Source organism: Hemitrygon akajei, chromosome 8 (genome assembly GCF_048418815.1).
Source record: "Hemitrygon akajei chromosome 8, sHemAka1.3, whole genome shotgun sequence".
Taxonomy (NCBI): Eukaryota; Metazoa; Chordata; class Chondrichthyes; order Myliobatiformes; family Dasyatidae; genus Hemitrygon; species Hemitrygon akajei.
The window spans coordinates 34,067,010-34,084,032 of NC_133131.1; the positions used below are offsets into that span (position 1 = coordinate 34,067,010).

The 17,023-nt window shown below is 41.9% G+C and overlaps 1 protein-coding gene across 2 annotated transcripts in view; it reads right to left on the bottom strand.

Moving 5' to 3' along the window:
* Positions 1 to 6,062: 6,062 nt before the first annotated feature.
* The window catches only part of tyw1 (tRNA-yW synthesizing protein 1 homolog (S. cerevisiae)), a 179,848-nt gene continuing 168,887 nt past the window's right edge, over positions 6,063 to 17,023 (bottom strand). For both annotated transcript variants that reach the window (XM_073053571.1, XM_073053572.1), the window contains one exon: positions 6,063 to 7,368. In XM_073053571.1, the coding sequence (XP_072909672.1) occupies positions 7,150 to 7,368 (219 nt within the window). In that variant the 3' untranslated portion in view covers positions 6,063 to 7,149. The remainder of the gene's footprint in view (positions 7,369 to 17,023) is intronic.

Consider the following 17,023-nt stretch of genomic DNA (forward strand, 5'->3'; position numbering starts at 1 on the left):
CCTGGGATGGTGGTGAGGGAAGAAGTGTGGGGGCAGGTGTAGCACTTCTTCCGTTTGCAGGGATGAGTGCCCAGAGGGAGGTCGGTGGGGAGGGATGAGGGGATGAATGGACAAGGGAGTCGCGTAGGGAGCGATCCCTGCGGAAAGCCGAGAGTGGGGGGAGGGGGAGGGGAAGATGTGGCTGGTGGTGGGATCCCGTAGGAGGTGGCGGAAGTTACAGAGGATTATACGTTGGATCTGTAGGCTGGTAGGGTGATAGGTGAGGACCGGGGGACTCTGGTGGGCTGGCGGGGGGATGGGGTGAGGGCAGAGGTGCGTGAAATACGGGAGATGCGATGGAGGGCAGAGTTGATAGTGGACGAAGGGAAGGCCCTTTCTTTAAAAAAGGAAGACATCTCCTTTGTCCTAGAATGAAACACCTCATCCTGAGAGCAGATGCGGCGGAGGCGGAGGAATTGAGAGAAAGGGATAGCATTTTTGCAGGAGACAGGGTGGGAGGAGGAATAGTCTAGGTAGCTGTGGGAGTTAGTAGGTTTGTAGTAGATGTCGGTGGATAGGCTGTCTCCAGAGATAGAAACAGAGAGATCTAGAAATGGGAGGGAGGTGTTGGAAATAGACCAGGTGAATTTGAGGGCGGGGTGAAAGTTGGAGGCGAAGTTAATGAAGTTGACGAGCTCAGCATGTGTGCAGGAAGCAGCGCCGATGCAGTCGTCGATATAACGCAAGAGGAGGACAGATACCGGTGTAGGCTTGGAACATAGATTGCTCCACATGGCCGTCAAAAAGGCAGGCATAGCTAGGACCCATGCGGGTGCCCATGGCTACACCTTTAGTTTGGAGGAAGTGGGAGGAGCCAAAGGAGAAATTGTTAAGGGTGAGGTCTAATTCCGCGAGGCGGAGGAGAGTGGTGGTAGAGGGTGACTGGCTGGGTCTGGAATCCAGGAAGAAACGGAGAGCTTGGAGACCTTCCTGGTGGGGGATAGAGGTATATAGGGACTGGACGTCCATGGTGAAAATAAGGTGGTGGGGGCCAGGGAACTTGAAATCATTTTAAGATATGTAAAGCATGGGAAGTATCACGGACATAGGTGGGAAGGGATTGAACAAGGGGAGATAAAACAGAGTTGAGATAGGCAGAAATGAGTTTTATTTCCCATAATTCTCCACCTTTCCCGAGCCCATTTCCCTCCAGCCTATCACTTCCCAGCTCTCTACTTCATCCCTCCCCCCACTTCTTATCCCCTCTCCACCATCCCATGTTACTTCATTCCTGATGAAGGGTTTCAGCCCGAAACGTCGTCACTACCTCCTCCCATAGATGCTGTCTGGCCTGCTGAGTTCTGCCAGCATTTTGAGTTTTTAGAGACTGGATAATGTGTTTCTGTTTTCCTCCCTCAATCAGAAGTCCTTCAGATCTCTCACACCCAAGGAAGCTGATGGGGAACAGGAGGTTGGGGGATGGGGGGGGCAGGGAACCTGATAGAGAGGGTACAAAATTATTAGGTGGATAGTGAGAAATGTTTCCGCACAAGATGTCTAAAACCAAAGTATCACACACAAAATGCTGGAGGAAATCAGCATGCACTAGGCGGCATCTGTGGAAAAGAGTATAGTTGACATTTTGGGCCGAGACAGGTTTTCCTGTCCTGATGAAGGATCTCGGCCCGAAACCTTGACTATACTCTTTTCCACAGATGTTGCCTGCCCTGCTGGGTTCCTGCAGTATTTTGTGTGTGTTGCTTGGATTTCCTGCACCTGCAGATTCTTTCTTGTTCATGATAAACCCAGGGTATATTACGAAAGTTAGGGTGATTGCAATCTGGAACACAATGCCCGAGAAGATAATGGAGACACATTCTAAATGTCTGACTCAGTGTCTGACAAACTTTTTAAAAAAATCTCTGAATAAACATTTCAACCAGAAAGGCTTGGAAAGGTATGGACTGAGTGCTGGTAAATGGGATTAGTACAGATGAATACTTGATGGTTGGCAAGGTGTATTCCTCTGCTGGAAGACTCAAAGGAAACAATTTTCAGTTACAGCTGAATTGCAATTTTTGATGCATTTATAAATTGTTATGGGAAGACTGAAATTATCCTCTTAATCAAATTCATACTCTCCATACTGTATTTTATAAATGCACTGAACATTCATTCCTTTTACAACATAAAAAACTCAAACCCATACAAGGTATGTTAAATCACAAACACGAGAAAATCTGTAGATGCTGTTAGTCCAAGCAACATACACACAATGCTGGAGGAATACAGCAGATCAGACAGCATCAATGGAAAGGAGTACAGTTAACATTTCCAGAAGAGACATTAGACAAGTCCTGAGGAAGGGTTTCAGCCCAAAATGCCGACTGTACTCGTTTCCATAGATACTGCCTGACCTACAGAGTTCTTCAAGCATCGTGTGTGTGTTGGAAGGAATGTTGAAGACTCAAAAGTGAGTACTCTAGTTGCAAAGATTAATTATGTCAATCCCAGACTATATGTTAATACTCATCAGTCATGAATGGTAATTCATATGCTCCACAGTGCAACGATTTGTGTAACACTATGCCAGCTACATACACCTAGGATACGGTTTCCATTGCTGTTAAAACAACATTATATAAATTTAAGTCATTAAACAAACAGAAAATAAATTGATGTTAATGCTATGAACAGCAGTCTTTTGAGCAGCTGAATGCTAAACCTGGTTTGAACAAATTTGCTTCTTTGATTACACAACACAAAAATTCTGTGAAGCACACAATCAGATTGTAGGCTGTTACCTAAACTTCTCCAGGGTTTCCCAACCTCTTTTATGCCATAGGCCAACAAGCAAGGGGTCCATGGTCCCCAGGTTGGGAACCCTTGATCTATACCAACAAGAAGTCACTTCTACTGAAATAACTCCAAAAAGCCATTAAGGGCGCCTAGAGGCAATATCGAGCCAAGTTCAAAGCCCAGGCTAACTAGAGGGATGCCAGTAGACTATGGCAGGGTCTAAATGAGATCACTGGGTGCATAGAAAAGGCTGGGAATATCAATAACTGTAGCGCTTCTCTTCCTGACAAACTTAACATACTCTATGCAAGAATCAAACAGAAGAGGAGCGTCCCGCCCCTTCCAGATGAACCGGACCTGGTGGCATCGAGATTCATCGTCACTGAGGAAGATGTTAGAAGAGCCTTCCTGAAGATAAATCCAAGGAAGGCGACGGGCCCTGATGGCGTCCCGGGACAGGTTCTCCAGGCCTGTGCAAGCGAGCTAGCTGGAGTGTTTGCTGACATCTTCAACTGCTCGCTGCCTCAGTCTAAGATCCCCTCTTGTTTTAAGAAGGCTACTATAATTCCGGTGCCGAAGAAGAGTAAGGTGGCATGCCTGAATGACTATCGATCTGTGGCTCTGACATCAATTGCTATGAAATGCTTCGAGCGATTGGTTATGGCACACATCAACCATAACCTACCGGTCAACCTCAACGCTTTGCAATTCGCCTACCGGAGAAACAGGTCAATGGCAGATACCATCTCTCTGGCACTACATTCCTCCTTGGAACACCTGGAGAATAAAGATGCATATGTAAGGCTCCTTTTCATTGACTACAGCTCTGCCTTTAATACCATCATTCCAAATAAACTGATTCTTAAGTTCCAGTCTTAGCACTCAGATCTGCAGCTGGATCTTCAACTTCCTCACAGACAGGACCCAGGCTGTAAAAATAGGGGACAAGCTCTCCTGTACAATCACTCTGAGCACCGGTGCCCCACAAGGCTGTGTACTCAGCCCCCTGCTGTACTCACTGTACACCCATGATTGTGTAGCCAAGTTTCCATCAAACTCAATATATAAGTTTGCTGATGACACCACAATTGTAGGCCGTATCTCAGGTAATGAGTTTGAGTACAGAGAGGAAATTAAGAACTTGGTGGCATGGTACGAAGACAATAACCTATCCCTCAACATCAGCAAGATGAAGGAATTGGTTGTTGACTTCAGAAGGAGTAGCAGACCACACGACCCCATCTACATCGGTGGTGTGCAGGTGGAACTGGTCAAAAGCTTTAAGTTCCTTGGGGTCAAAATCACAAATGACCTGACTTGGTCTAACCAAGCAGAGTCCACTGCCAAGAAGGCCCACCAGCGCCTTTACTTCCTGAGAAAGCTGAAGAAATTTGGTCTGTCCCCTAAAAACTTCACTGATTTTTATAGATGCACTGTAGAAAGCATTCTTCTAGGGTGCATCACAACCTGGTATGGAAGTTGTCCTGTCCAAAACCGGAAGAAGCTGCAGAAGATCGTGAGCACAGCCCAGCACATCACACAAACCAATCTTCTGTCCTTGGACTCACTTTACACCGCACGCTGTCGGAGCAGTGCTGCCAGGATAATCAAGGACACGACCCACCCAGCCAACACACTTTTTGTCCCTCTTCCCTCCGGGAGAAGGTTCAGGAGCTTGAAGATTCATGTGGCCAGATTTGGGAACAGCTTCTTTCCTACTGTGATAAGACTGCTGAACGGATCCTGACCTGGATTTGGGCTGGGCCTTCCAAATATCCGGACCTGTCTCTCGTTTTTTTTTGCACTACCTAACTTTCCCTTTTCCATTTATGATTTATAATTTTAAATTTTTTATTATCTTTACTATTGATTTATACTCCAGGGAGCGCAAATCAAATATCGCTGCGATGATTGTATGCTGTAGTATCAATTGTTTGGCGACAATAAAGTAAAGTAAGGAAGTAACTTACTCTTGCTCATCATTGATGTTCTTTAGACTTTTAATTTTATTTCATGTATCCTGTGGTTTCTAGATTACTTGCATTACATTTCCCATGATCAGGGCATCAGAAATAAAGGAGGCATGCATTTAAGGTGGGAGGGAGGAGATCTGAGAAGAAAGTACCTATACAGCCAATTTCAGTTAATTGGGCCATCGGTTAATCGGAAAGCTGCTTATTTGGGGCAACTCAAAGAACAAAAACAAATTGAGAAAATAGCTGGGATTCCCTTTATTTATGACACTACACCCCTTAATGGGGACTGGAGACTATTGCTGAACTAATAAGTCAGTCGCAAGCACGCCGTGTAGCCATTAGACACTACACCATGCTTTGAGCAAACAGTTCTTAAATAGCGTCACTTGCACGTTTGCATTCAAAAGGCAATGATTTTTGTCACTGACAGCTGGTGAGTAATAAACAGTAAAACAGTTCAGAACTGTTTTACTCACTGTAGTTTCAAGCATTCAGGCTTGGAGATGCCAGAAACAGCCAGGAGTGAAAATGAAATGATTTCATTACTTCAACAAGTTAGGCACGATGAAGAATTTGAAAGTATTGAAAACTACCTTGAATGTTCCAGTGAAAGTGAAGATTTGGAGGAGGCAATTGGCAAAAGCACTGTTTGAAGACAGTCAATTATTTGCATTAGGTGTCTGCACTGAATTTGTTCAATTCCAGTCAATCAAAAGAACATATTGAATTCTTCCATCGATAACTGTTCAGAATTAAGACACAGTCATATAGTACTGTAGTAGTTTTGGTAGTGCTCTAACTTATTCTGTATTTCATTTAAATACATAATTAGTTACTCAGTTAAACTGTAGTTTGTCTTTTTGGAATACTTATGAAATACAAATTTGCATCAGGTCAGTGCCAATTGAGTTTGTATGGATAACCAAAATGAGCACCTCACAATAGTGTCTCAAATAATGCACAAGAACAGTAAAAAATCTAAAACAGCCATAAATTTGAATAAACCAGCAGGTGTGTTGCGTATGCTAACCACATCCTACTGTGCTCACAGAATGCCTCCAATTGCATATTGATAGCCCAAGGAAGCCAGTTACAGTTTATGGGTAATTATGCATACATAATATTACACTGGCAATTAACTAACAAGAGAAGTGTATATTTATGTAAGAAGGAAGAAATTCTGATGCCATGAGGAGAGCAAAGAATGGATAGTTCTTTAAAAAAAAGCCAGCATATATACTTCCTGATTCCTGCTGCATTGGTTTAAGAATTCTTCCCGATTTACATTTTAGCAATGAAAAACAAATATTAAAAGTGGTGTAACAAAATTTATTATCAAATTCCGTATACACTCATCAATTTATGATAAGGCAAAGAAGTAAGAAGTCAAAACATTCACTGCCACAACAGTGGAGTTGATATTCCAACAGCAAAAGAAATTTTAAATCAATCTAGATGCTAGAAATCTGAAATAAAAACAGAAAACGTTTGAAACACTCAGCAGGTCAGGAAACATTTGTGGAATGACAAACAGTTTTCATTTCAGGGCTGTTTTTCCAACTGAGGGCATCAGCATCTTCCTTTTTTATTCCAACACTAACATTTGGCTTCTATAACTGACACAATCAAAACCTGGTTTTTAAGTAATGGAACATCTTCATTTTTTTAGGCTTCCTCCGAGATACTAAATTTGCTCCTTGTTGTCACAGTATATAGCCAGGAGCACAGCTAGGAGCATCTCCGTCTCAGACATTCCCATTCTTCAAGCCACGTCAGGCAGGTTCTGGCACAAGGGGTCAAAATTAGATAAAAGAACAATGATTATGAAAGTTCCACAGATTTAAGATCCAATAATGTCTGCCATACCGCCTTTCTGTCATATATATGATGGACAACTTCCTATGAAGGGAGTGAGAGAATGATCAAACACTGTCCCTCACCCAGGCAGCCAGTCTGTATTGGAGCTGGTAACCAAGAAAAAAATCAATAAGGACTCTGATGAAGATAGTTCTCTGGGAAATTGGCCACAACTGGAAAACTGAATAAAAATAAAACCCAAGAAAAAAGAACACAAGATTTACCCACTTATATTAGTTCCATTTTTATATGACCTTGTCAATTGCCAGCTCTTTGGCTGAAGGACATGCTGCATCAGCTGATCATGATGCATGCAAGGTCCTTTTCTACATTCTTGTACAGATAAGTCTTTTCAGTATAGTTTCAAACTAAAATCTCTTGCACTTCTAGCACATAGCTGCTCCAAAGAACAGTACAAACTGTGCATGTTGTCTCTTTCATTCCGTGATGCCATAAATAAGTCTGATTAGAATAAAAAGACAAAATGCTCAACAAATTAGGCAGCATCTGTGGAGAGAGAAAGAGGTGAATTCTAGTTTCAGCATCCGGAAATATCTTTTAACTTTTTCCTTTGGAACCGGATTTCGGTCGGATCAAAACCCCTCTGCTTAGATCCAAAGAGTGCCCAGGCTGGCGTCTTTGCCATGTAATCTTCTGCAGAGAATATCTTGGTGCCATTGCTCTCCTCAGAGTCTTTGATGAGGCGTTGAAATTGGTCATAGTCTATCCAAGTCCACCATTCTCCATTTACTTTGAACTAAAAGAAAGAATAGCAGGAAAAAAAATAAATACAAATATTCAATTGAAAGAGAGACCATACAAATCCTCAGAAAACTCAAAATACAATATTTTGAAATGGTGGTTAAATGATATCCAATAATAATTTCTTATTCGCCACCAGAACAATGTGCACCATTATCAATCCAAATCTTCAAATAAGTGCTGACCAAATATTGTTATAAGTGAGATTTTAATTTAGTAGGAACATGTAGAGAAATAGGAGAAAATGTCTGCTTCTGGATAGGATAAAAAAAATATTTGGCAACTTTTGTTTATAACTTTAACAGCTGGAGGACAATGAAGTGATTTGATATCATTTAGGCAAGTATAGCAAACAATTTTCAAATCTAAGTACAATAAGCAGCCACACAACCAATACAGTTCAAGCAGATTAGACAATAGACAGTAGGTGCAGGAGTAGGCCATTCAGCCCTTCTAGCCAGCACCGCCATTCACTGTGATCATGGCTGATCATACACAATCAGTACCCCGTTCCTGCCCTCTCCCCATATCCCTTGACCCCGCTATCTATAAGAGCTCTATCTAACTCTAAAGATTAAGGTGGAAATATTGTCTAAATTACATGGCAAGCTGCCTGCTTTTTTTGAATAAGAACATGCACAAAAACACAAGAAATTAGAGCGATACCAGACCATTTGGCCCCTTGAGCTTGGATCACCACTCAACAATAGCTCATCTCCTACCTCAAACACCATCTTGCTGACTGTCCCCATATCCCTACTGTAATCTAATGGTTTCTCTCCTGAATGCACACCGTGACCAAGAACCCACATCCCAACAGGGTAAAGAATTCTGAAGCTAAGCCACCTTCTGTGTGATGAAGTATCTTTTCCTTTCAGTCCATTATAATCTGCTATTATAATCTAGTTTGAGTCTAGTTGCCTCTAGTTCTAGACTCCTCAGCCAGGAAAATACACTTTCTGCACCTGTTGTTCCGCAGAAGAATGTTTTACATTTCAATAAAGTGTTACGCCTGCGCCCCAACTCTGAGGGGCGGAAGGGTAGAAAGTAGCCCCCTCCTTTGTGAGAATCGCAAGATCGCTATTAATTCAGGTCAGGAGACCCAGGAAATGAGAGACGCAGAATCCACAGGGGGTTTGGAATGTCCTGGCCCTCAGAGATTTCAAAGCCACAGGAACCGGCCATTGTCTCTTGGAGACGGAATTGTGTATTGAGCGCTGTGCTACTCATCGATGCCCTCAAGGGATGAGCAACGTGGGCTGGTTGGGGGGGGGACGGCATCCTCTCAACCTGATTGACATCTGAGACCCCGTGAGTAAGGATAAAAGAGGGTCTGGGGAACAACCCCTCACACACACACCAGGAGAAATGCTAGGAATCCCGTGACAGCGCTTAATAGCGACAGCCGGTGGAGGGCCCACGTGTGTCCTTTCCCGTTGCCCCGGGATTGAGGCCCTACCACGGAAGGCGGCTTAGCTAAGGAAGAGATCACCACCGATGCCATTTCGAAGGATCGACATCATAAAACGGAAAACGGGCAAGTTCTAAACTCCGTCTCTCTCTCCAACCAAAAGCTGCCGCCTGAATGAACTTGAGTGACTTTTATATTTCCATCGGACAATACATTATCCCCTAGACAACGATAGAGCTATTTCTTATTATTATTATACCCGCGCTTTTAGATTTAGTCTTGACGACGTATATTATCTGTATGTTTGCATTGATATTATTTTTGTGTATTTTTATCAATAAATACTGTTAAAAATAGTACCATCAGACTTCAACGGACCTCTCTATCTTTGCTGGTAAGTGACCCGGTTACGGGGTTTGTAACAAAAGTAACTTCTTATTCTTCCAAACCAACTGAAACAGAGACCTGGTTCAATCAGTCTCTCTTTGTATGACAAACCTGCCATCCAGGAACCAGTTTGGTGAATATTCATTGCACTGCCTCTGTAGAAAATATATTTTTTTTAGCTGAGAACAAAACTGTATGCTTTATTCTTGTAATCAAACCCTCCTGCGATATAGCCAATACATATGCTGTCTTCCTTGTTCCCTGTTATACTTGTATCTCAGCAGTCCCAGCACGTTAGCTTTCGATGACTGTTGTACAAGGTCATGAGGAACCATGAAGTATCAAAATTTCCCAAATTCCCACTATTTAATTTCTCAGAATTTCTGACTTAAATAGTGAGCAGTAGGGCACTGAGGAGTGTGGAAGAACAGAGAATAAAAATCCATAATTCCTTGAAAGTAGCATTACAGGTAGATAAGGTCATAAAGAGAGCTGTTGGCACATTGGCCTTCATAAATCAAAGTACTGAGTAGAGGAGTTAGGATGTAATGTTTGAAGTATAGGATGTTGGTGAGGCCTAATGTGTGCAGTACTGGTCACATACCTACAGAAAAGATATCAATAAGATTGAAAGAGGGCAGAGAAAATTTACAAGGATATTGCCAGGACTTGAGAACCTGAGGTATAGGGAAAGGTTTAATAGGATAGGACTTCATTCCCTACAGCGCAGGAGAATGAGGGGAGATTGGATAGAAGCATAGAAAATTATGAGGGTATAGATAGGGTACATGCAAGTAGGCTTTTTCCACTGAGGCTGGGTGATACTACAACTAGAGGTCATAGGATAAGGTTGAAAGGTAAAATGTATACGGGGAATATGAGGGGGAAGTTCACTCAGAGGGTAGTGAGAGTGCAGAACGGGCTGCCTGTGCAAATGGTGGATGAGGGTTTGATTTCAACACTTAAGGAACATTTAGATAGGTACATGGATGGGAGGGGTATAGAGAGCAGTGGCCTGAGTGCAGATTGACATGTCTAGGCAAATTAATATTTTGGCGTGCATTGGAAGGGCTGAGGAGCCTGTTTCTGTGCTGTAGTGTTCAGTGACTCCATGACTCTATTTGAAAGTCCTGCAAACATTTCTATTTTTAATCGACTAAAGGGATTAACTTCACTTTTCCTAGATTGTACTCCATCCACTAAGCTGTTGCCTGAAGATACAAGGAGGCTTCAAGGGGATATAGATAAGACCACGGTAGCGTGACGGTTACCATAACACTATTACAGCGCCAGCTGCCTGGGTTCAATTCCACCACTATTTGTAGGAAGTTTGCCTCATTCACCCCGTGACCATGTGGATTTCCTCCAGGAGCCCAGTTTGCCTCCCATTGGGATTAGTATGGTAATTGGTCACATGGTGTAATTGGGCAGCATAGGCTCGTTGGGCTGTATCTATAAATAAAAAAATATAGCTTGTTTATATCACCTCATCGTCTCTTTACATTTGTGTCATCAATAAACTTAAAACATTACATATAATCCTTCAGCCAAATGAGTTAAAATAGATTATGAAGAATTGAAGCCCTGCAATACCCAATTTGTTAGAGCCCGCCAACACAATTTTTTATTTCTATTCCACATTTTCTATCTGTTAACCAACTTATATGTTGTGATAGTCTACCAACCTTACATGTGCTATCATTCTAACTGTCCACCTAATGGGACAGCTGAGACGGCATTTTGAACATCTCCTTTGAGTGACTGCACCTCCAACAATACTGTGGGGAGGCAGAGAACTTCAAATTGGGATTGACAAGGGGATTATGATAGATCATTATACATGTCCCAGATTACCAGCTCATGGTACAAAAAATTAATGTAATATTAATTAATTAATAGTGATTAATGTTGTGTCCTTTGTATTAATCAGCATTAATCTCCTAAAAAGGATACAGCATTAATCACTCAGCAACCTGCTTTAAGTATCTTGTCTTAAGTGATAGTATAGCTTGATCACTTGACCTTCAGACTTGGAGGCCGAAGTTCTATTATTGAGCAAGGCTGCAAAATTATTGGGCAATTGGCCAATTAAATGCAAATCTTAAATGATTGGAGGAGCAGTATGACGATACGAGCAATGTTCCCTCCTAGGTGTGTGCATGCACACATTTGCTACTAGTGCACAAAGGGATTTAAACTGCGCACAACAAGGATGCCACCCTCTACCTTGTTGGCACGTTAAGTATATTTCATCACCAAAAATAATGACATTTCTTTTTCTGGTTTCTGATGCAGCAGTGCTGACAATGTGAAGGTTGCGATGACTTGTCTGCAGATTTTAGAACTAGCTAACTTAAACTGTTATTATTGAAGAAATTACTCAGTGCACATACATTGTTGTCACTGGGCAAAAAACTGCACAGCACAAAATTTATGCTGGTCATTACAAATTATAGGGAACATTGGAAGTGGGTGACTGTACAAATGACACAGCTCATAAAATGATCAGATTCAGATTTATTATCTCCAGCATGTGTCGTGAAATTTGTGTCCAAAATTAAAAAAATACTGTAAAACAGTTGCTCAGACTATATCTATATATTGTTGGAGTAAAGGTGCCTCACCAAGCAAAAATGTGTGTACTAGTATATCCAAAGAACTTTACTGTTAGTCCAAAACAGTCAACTTTAATTGACTTTGGACTCCTACGGGCCAGGAGGATGATAGCTTTATCATGGAGAAAAATGGATATACCTTCGATACATGTATGGGTGAAGGAGATGGCATCTTGTATTATATTGGAGAGACTGACTTACATAACCAGGGGTAGGGCAGGAGAATTTGAAAATGTGTGGAAACCTTTATTGGAGTTTCTTGGACGTCAAAGTGCACAGTGATTTTGAAATAGCTGTGTGTTGTTGAGTGCTTCTATGGTTTTTTTTACTGATGTGTTTATATTTTATATCTTTATTAAATATGTGAAGTATGTGAATTGTTATATCTCTTTTCTGTTGATGATTGTGAAAAACACGAGGACATGTTTCACTATTTAGTTTAATTATTATTATTTATTTGTATATGTGAAATATATGTAAAATTCAATAAAAATATTGTTAAAAAACTTAACAGCAGCAGTTCAATGCAATACATAATATGGAAGAAAAAATAAAAATAATAATAAGTAAATCAGTTACAGTATGCATATATTGAATAGATTAAAAATTGTGCAAAACCAGAATATATATTAAAAAATGAGGTAGTGTTCAAGGGTTCAACATCCATTTAGGAATTGGTTGGCAGAGGTAAACAAGCTGTTCCTGAATCACTGAGTGTGTGCCTTCAGGCTTCTGTACAGTGAGAAAAGGGCTGGAGGTCCTTAATAATGGATGCTATCTTTCTGAGACACTGCTCCTTGAAGATGTCCTGGGTACTTTGTAGGCTAGTACCCAAGATGGAGCCGATTAAATTTACAACCCTCTGCAGCTTCTACCGGTCCTGTGCAGTAGCCCCCCCACCCCCCCCATACCAGATAGTGATACAGCTTGTCAGAATATAGAAGTTTTTGAGTGTATTTGTTGACATGCCAAATCTCTTCAAACTCCTAGTGAAGTATAGTCACTGCCTTGCCTTCTTTATAACTGCATCGATATGTTGGGACCAGGTTAGATCCTCAGAGATCTTAGCACCCAGGAACTTGAAGCTGCTTACTCTCTCCACTTCTGATCCCTCTATGAGGATTGGTATGTGTTCCTTCATTTTACCCTTCCTGAAGTCCACAATCAACTCTTTTGTCCTACTGACGTTGAGTGCCAGGTTGTTGCTGCGACACCACTGCACTAGTTGGCATATCTCGCTCCTGTGTGCCCTCTCATCTCCATCTAAGATTCTATCAACAATGGTTGTATCATCAGCAAATTTTTAGATGGTATTTGAGCTATGCCTAGCCACACAGTCATGGGTACAGAGAGAGTAGAGCAGTGAGTTAAGCACACACCCAAGGTGCACCAGTGTTGATCATCAGCAAGGAAGAGATATTATCATCAATCCACACAGATTGTGGTCTTCTGGTTAGGATGTTGGTGATTCAGTTGTAGAGGGAGGTACAGAGGCCCAGGTTCTGTAACTTCTCAATCAGGATTGTGGGAATGATGGTATTAGATGCTGAGCTATAGTCAATGAATAGCATCCTGACATAGGTGTTCGTGTTGTCTAGGTGGTCTAAAGCCGTGTGAAGAGCCATTGAGATTGCATCTGCCGTTGATCTACTGTGGCGATAGGCACATTGCAATGGGTCCAGGTCCTTGCTGAGGCAGGAGTTCAGTCTAGTCATGACCAATCTCTTAAAGCATTTCATCACTGTAGATGTGAGTGCTACCAGGAGATAGTCATTAAGACAGCTCACATTATTCTTCTTAGGCAATGGTACATAGTTGCCTCTTTGAAGCAAGTGGGAACTTCCACCCATGGCAGTGAGAGGTTGAAGATATCCTTGAATACTCCTATCATTTGGTTGGCATAAGTTTTCAGAGCCTTACCATCGGAACCAACAGCCTTGTGAGGGTTCACCCTCTTTAAAGACAGCCTAACATCAGCCTCTGAGACAGAGATCACTGGGTCACTGGTTGCACAGGGATCTTCACAGTTGTTATATTCTCCCTTTCAAAGTGGGCATAGAAGGTGTTGAGTTCATCTGGTAGTGAAGCATCACTGCCATTCGTGCTATTGGGTTTCACTTTGTAGGAAGTAATGTCTTGCAAACCTTGCCAGAGTTGTCATACATCCGATGTTACCTCCAACCTCGCTCAAAATTGTCTTCTCATCTTGAAATAGTCCTCTGTAAATCATACCTGGTTTTCTGGTACAGACCTAGGTCGCCAGACTTGAATGCCACAGACGAAGCCTTCAGCAAACGACGTACCTTCTGGTTCATCAACGGCTTTTGATTTGGGAATGTACAGTAAGTCTTTGTAGGCACACACTCATCCACACAGGTTTTAATGAAGTCAGTAACAACTGCAGCATACTCATCCAGATTTGAAGATAAATTCCTGAATACAGTCCAGTCCACCAATTCAACGCAGTCCTGTAGCTGCTCCTGTGCTTCCCTTGTCCATACCTTCTTGATCCTCACTACTGGTGCTGCAGTCTTCAGTTTCTGCCTATACTCAGGGAGTAAAAGTACAGCTAGGTGATCAGACTTCCCGAAGTGAGGGCGTGGAATAGCATAGTAAACATTCTTGATGGTGGTATAACAGTGGGCCACTGCGTTGTTTCCTCTGGTATTGCAAGTGATCTGTTGCTGGTAATTGCTTAGTGATTTTTTTCGGACTGGCCTGGTTAAAATCCCCCAAGATGACGGTAAAGGCATTAGGGTGTGCTGTTTCGAGCATGTTGATCCCATTGTTCAGATCATCTAAAGCCTGATTGACACCATTCTAAAGCCTGATTATAGTTTGGAGTAGTCATCCTTTGTTTTCCTCCAAGAGGACCACAACCTTGTTGTAGGGTTTGGAGGCTTGTGTGCCTCAATGGCCCAGAGAGTTATGTTAGCTAGAGTCAGGGCTTTATGCTTTGGCTCTTGGTAGGGTCACCCATGCCAAACAAGTCAAAGGGTAGAGGCCAGACTAAAAGTGGTCCACCGGTCCTCCAGGTTGGGGGTTCAGCTCAACCCTGAATGGGAGAACAAAACTGTTACAGAAATAGCAATGAAGAATCTTTCTACATCAAAGTGTGACAGTATTACAGAGTATCCACCTGGAACTTGTATGACTGATGGTAGTGAAAACAGAGCTACTGACATAATCACAGAAGCCCTGAACACCACCAGAGTTGGAAGACCTTCACTGCTGCCTAAACACCAGCAGCATAATGGACAGTAGTAGGTCCTTTAAGCTTTGTAAATGAGTAATGATTAGTGAAAGGACAATTGGACATCAGTCCATAAAATACAGCACTGGGATAACCATGGGAATTAAAGACTGGTTAACTAAAATCCAATGTAGGGAAAGTGATGGAAGGCAGTTGGAAAAAAATGAATGAACCACTGTGTGTAGAAATATGGAACTAGAGAATTGTAAAATGGAAGCACTCATAGGAAAATGAACGTTGTAACCTAATCAACACACACACACAAAATAATGCAAGAATTCAACAGGTTAGGCAACATCTGTGGAAAAGAATAAACAATTGATATTCTGGGCTAAGACCCTTCTACAGCATTGAAAAGGAAGGGAAAAGATGCTAGAATAAAAAGGTAGAGGGGAGAGGAAAAGTGGCTAGCTGGAAGGTGATAGGTAAAGCCAGGTGGATGGGAAAGGTCAAGGGCTGGAGAAGAAGAAATTTGATAGGGCAGGAGAGTGGACCATGGGAGAAAAAGAAGGAGGAGGGGACCCAGGAGGAAGTAATAGGCAGGTGAGAAGAAATGAAAAGTTGGAGTGTGGTTCTTTCTTCTCCAGCCCTTTACCTTTCCCACACACCTGGCTTTGGCTATCACCTTCCAGCTTGTCTCTTACCCCCCACCTCTTAATTCTGCCTTCCTTCTCATCTTCCTGAGGAAGGGTCACAGTTCAAACCGTCAACTGTTTATTCTTTTCCATAGTTGCTGTCTGACCTGCTGACTTCCTCCAGCATTTTGTGCATGTTGCTTTGGATTTCCAGCCTCTGCAGACTTTCTTGTGATTATGGCATAATGTCTTCCGTTTGAGAAGACAGGACAGGGGTGGGGAAGTTTGTGTAACATTTTCAACAAAATGTTGTATATTCCTGAAAAGGGACAAAATTGATTGAAATGGAACGCGAGGCAGATGTGCACGGTGTTTGGAGCTGGATCAGAATGAAAGGAGGTAAATAACAGGTCACAGCTGGTTTCAGTAAACATCTTGCATAGTCTGCCAAATAGTAGGACCAAGCTGTTCAAATACAAAAGGGTTCAATGGACTGGGATAATAGGCTGATTAGTTTCAGATTTTTATTTAATATGAACGAATAAAAAACCATAAAACTTATAATGGACAATGTAATGCCAATGATTTGCAGGTACTGCCGGGTGCACAGAAAGAAGGTCTGGCTATGATTATTAAAAGTGATCCATCTATTGGATAAAGTGTAGCCAAAAGAAACTAAACTAAAAGCTGCGATTTAGCAGAACAGGTTTAATTTGCTCACTGAAAATTACATTTATTGTAAATCCTGCATATATAGTATACCTATATTGCAGACTAGATTAGTTACCCTAACCTAGCCTGAAGCTTTAATAATCCATGCGATGAATTGTTAGTTATAGATTATGCATCTGTGCTGTGTGATAGCTTTCAATTTCCCCATGGTCAGCCCATTTTGATAGATAATCATCTCTCTAAAGAACTGACCTTTTGGATGAGTCAGTTTAATATGGAAGTTGCTAAATTTCTTTACCAAGCCTAATTTATAGAGCACACTTCTCATGGAATTCAACAGAACAGTGCAAGCTTCCAAAGAATTCTGAGTTTTCAGGCTGAGCAGCTTTCTCGCTGAGCCCATGCCAAGCTAATCTGACACAGGCACAACAGGACCACTAAAACAAAGGGGAGAAATCAGCTGTCAGTCTACAAAGTTTCATGCTTAAAATACATTGTCTGAATGCTTTTAATTATTTTAGGTGTGTATGTGTAGTACCGTAAATTCCGGTGTATAAGCCGAGAATTTGGCCCTAAAATTAGGGGGTCGGCTTTTACAGAGGGTGCCAACTTTGGAAAAACGAATACACAGAAGACAGGTCGTATTTATTGGCTGTTTTTGAGTCAAATTCGTTCCACTGTCGTCGCATGAGTTCTTTGAATGATTTGTTTAAACTCACGTCTAGTGGCTGCAGCAC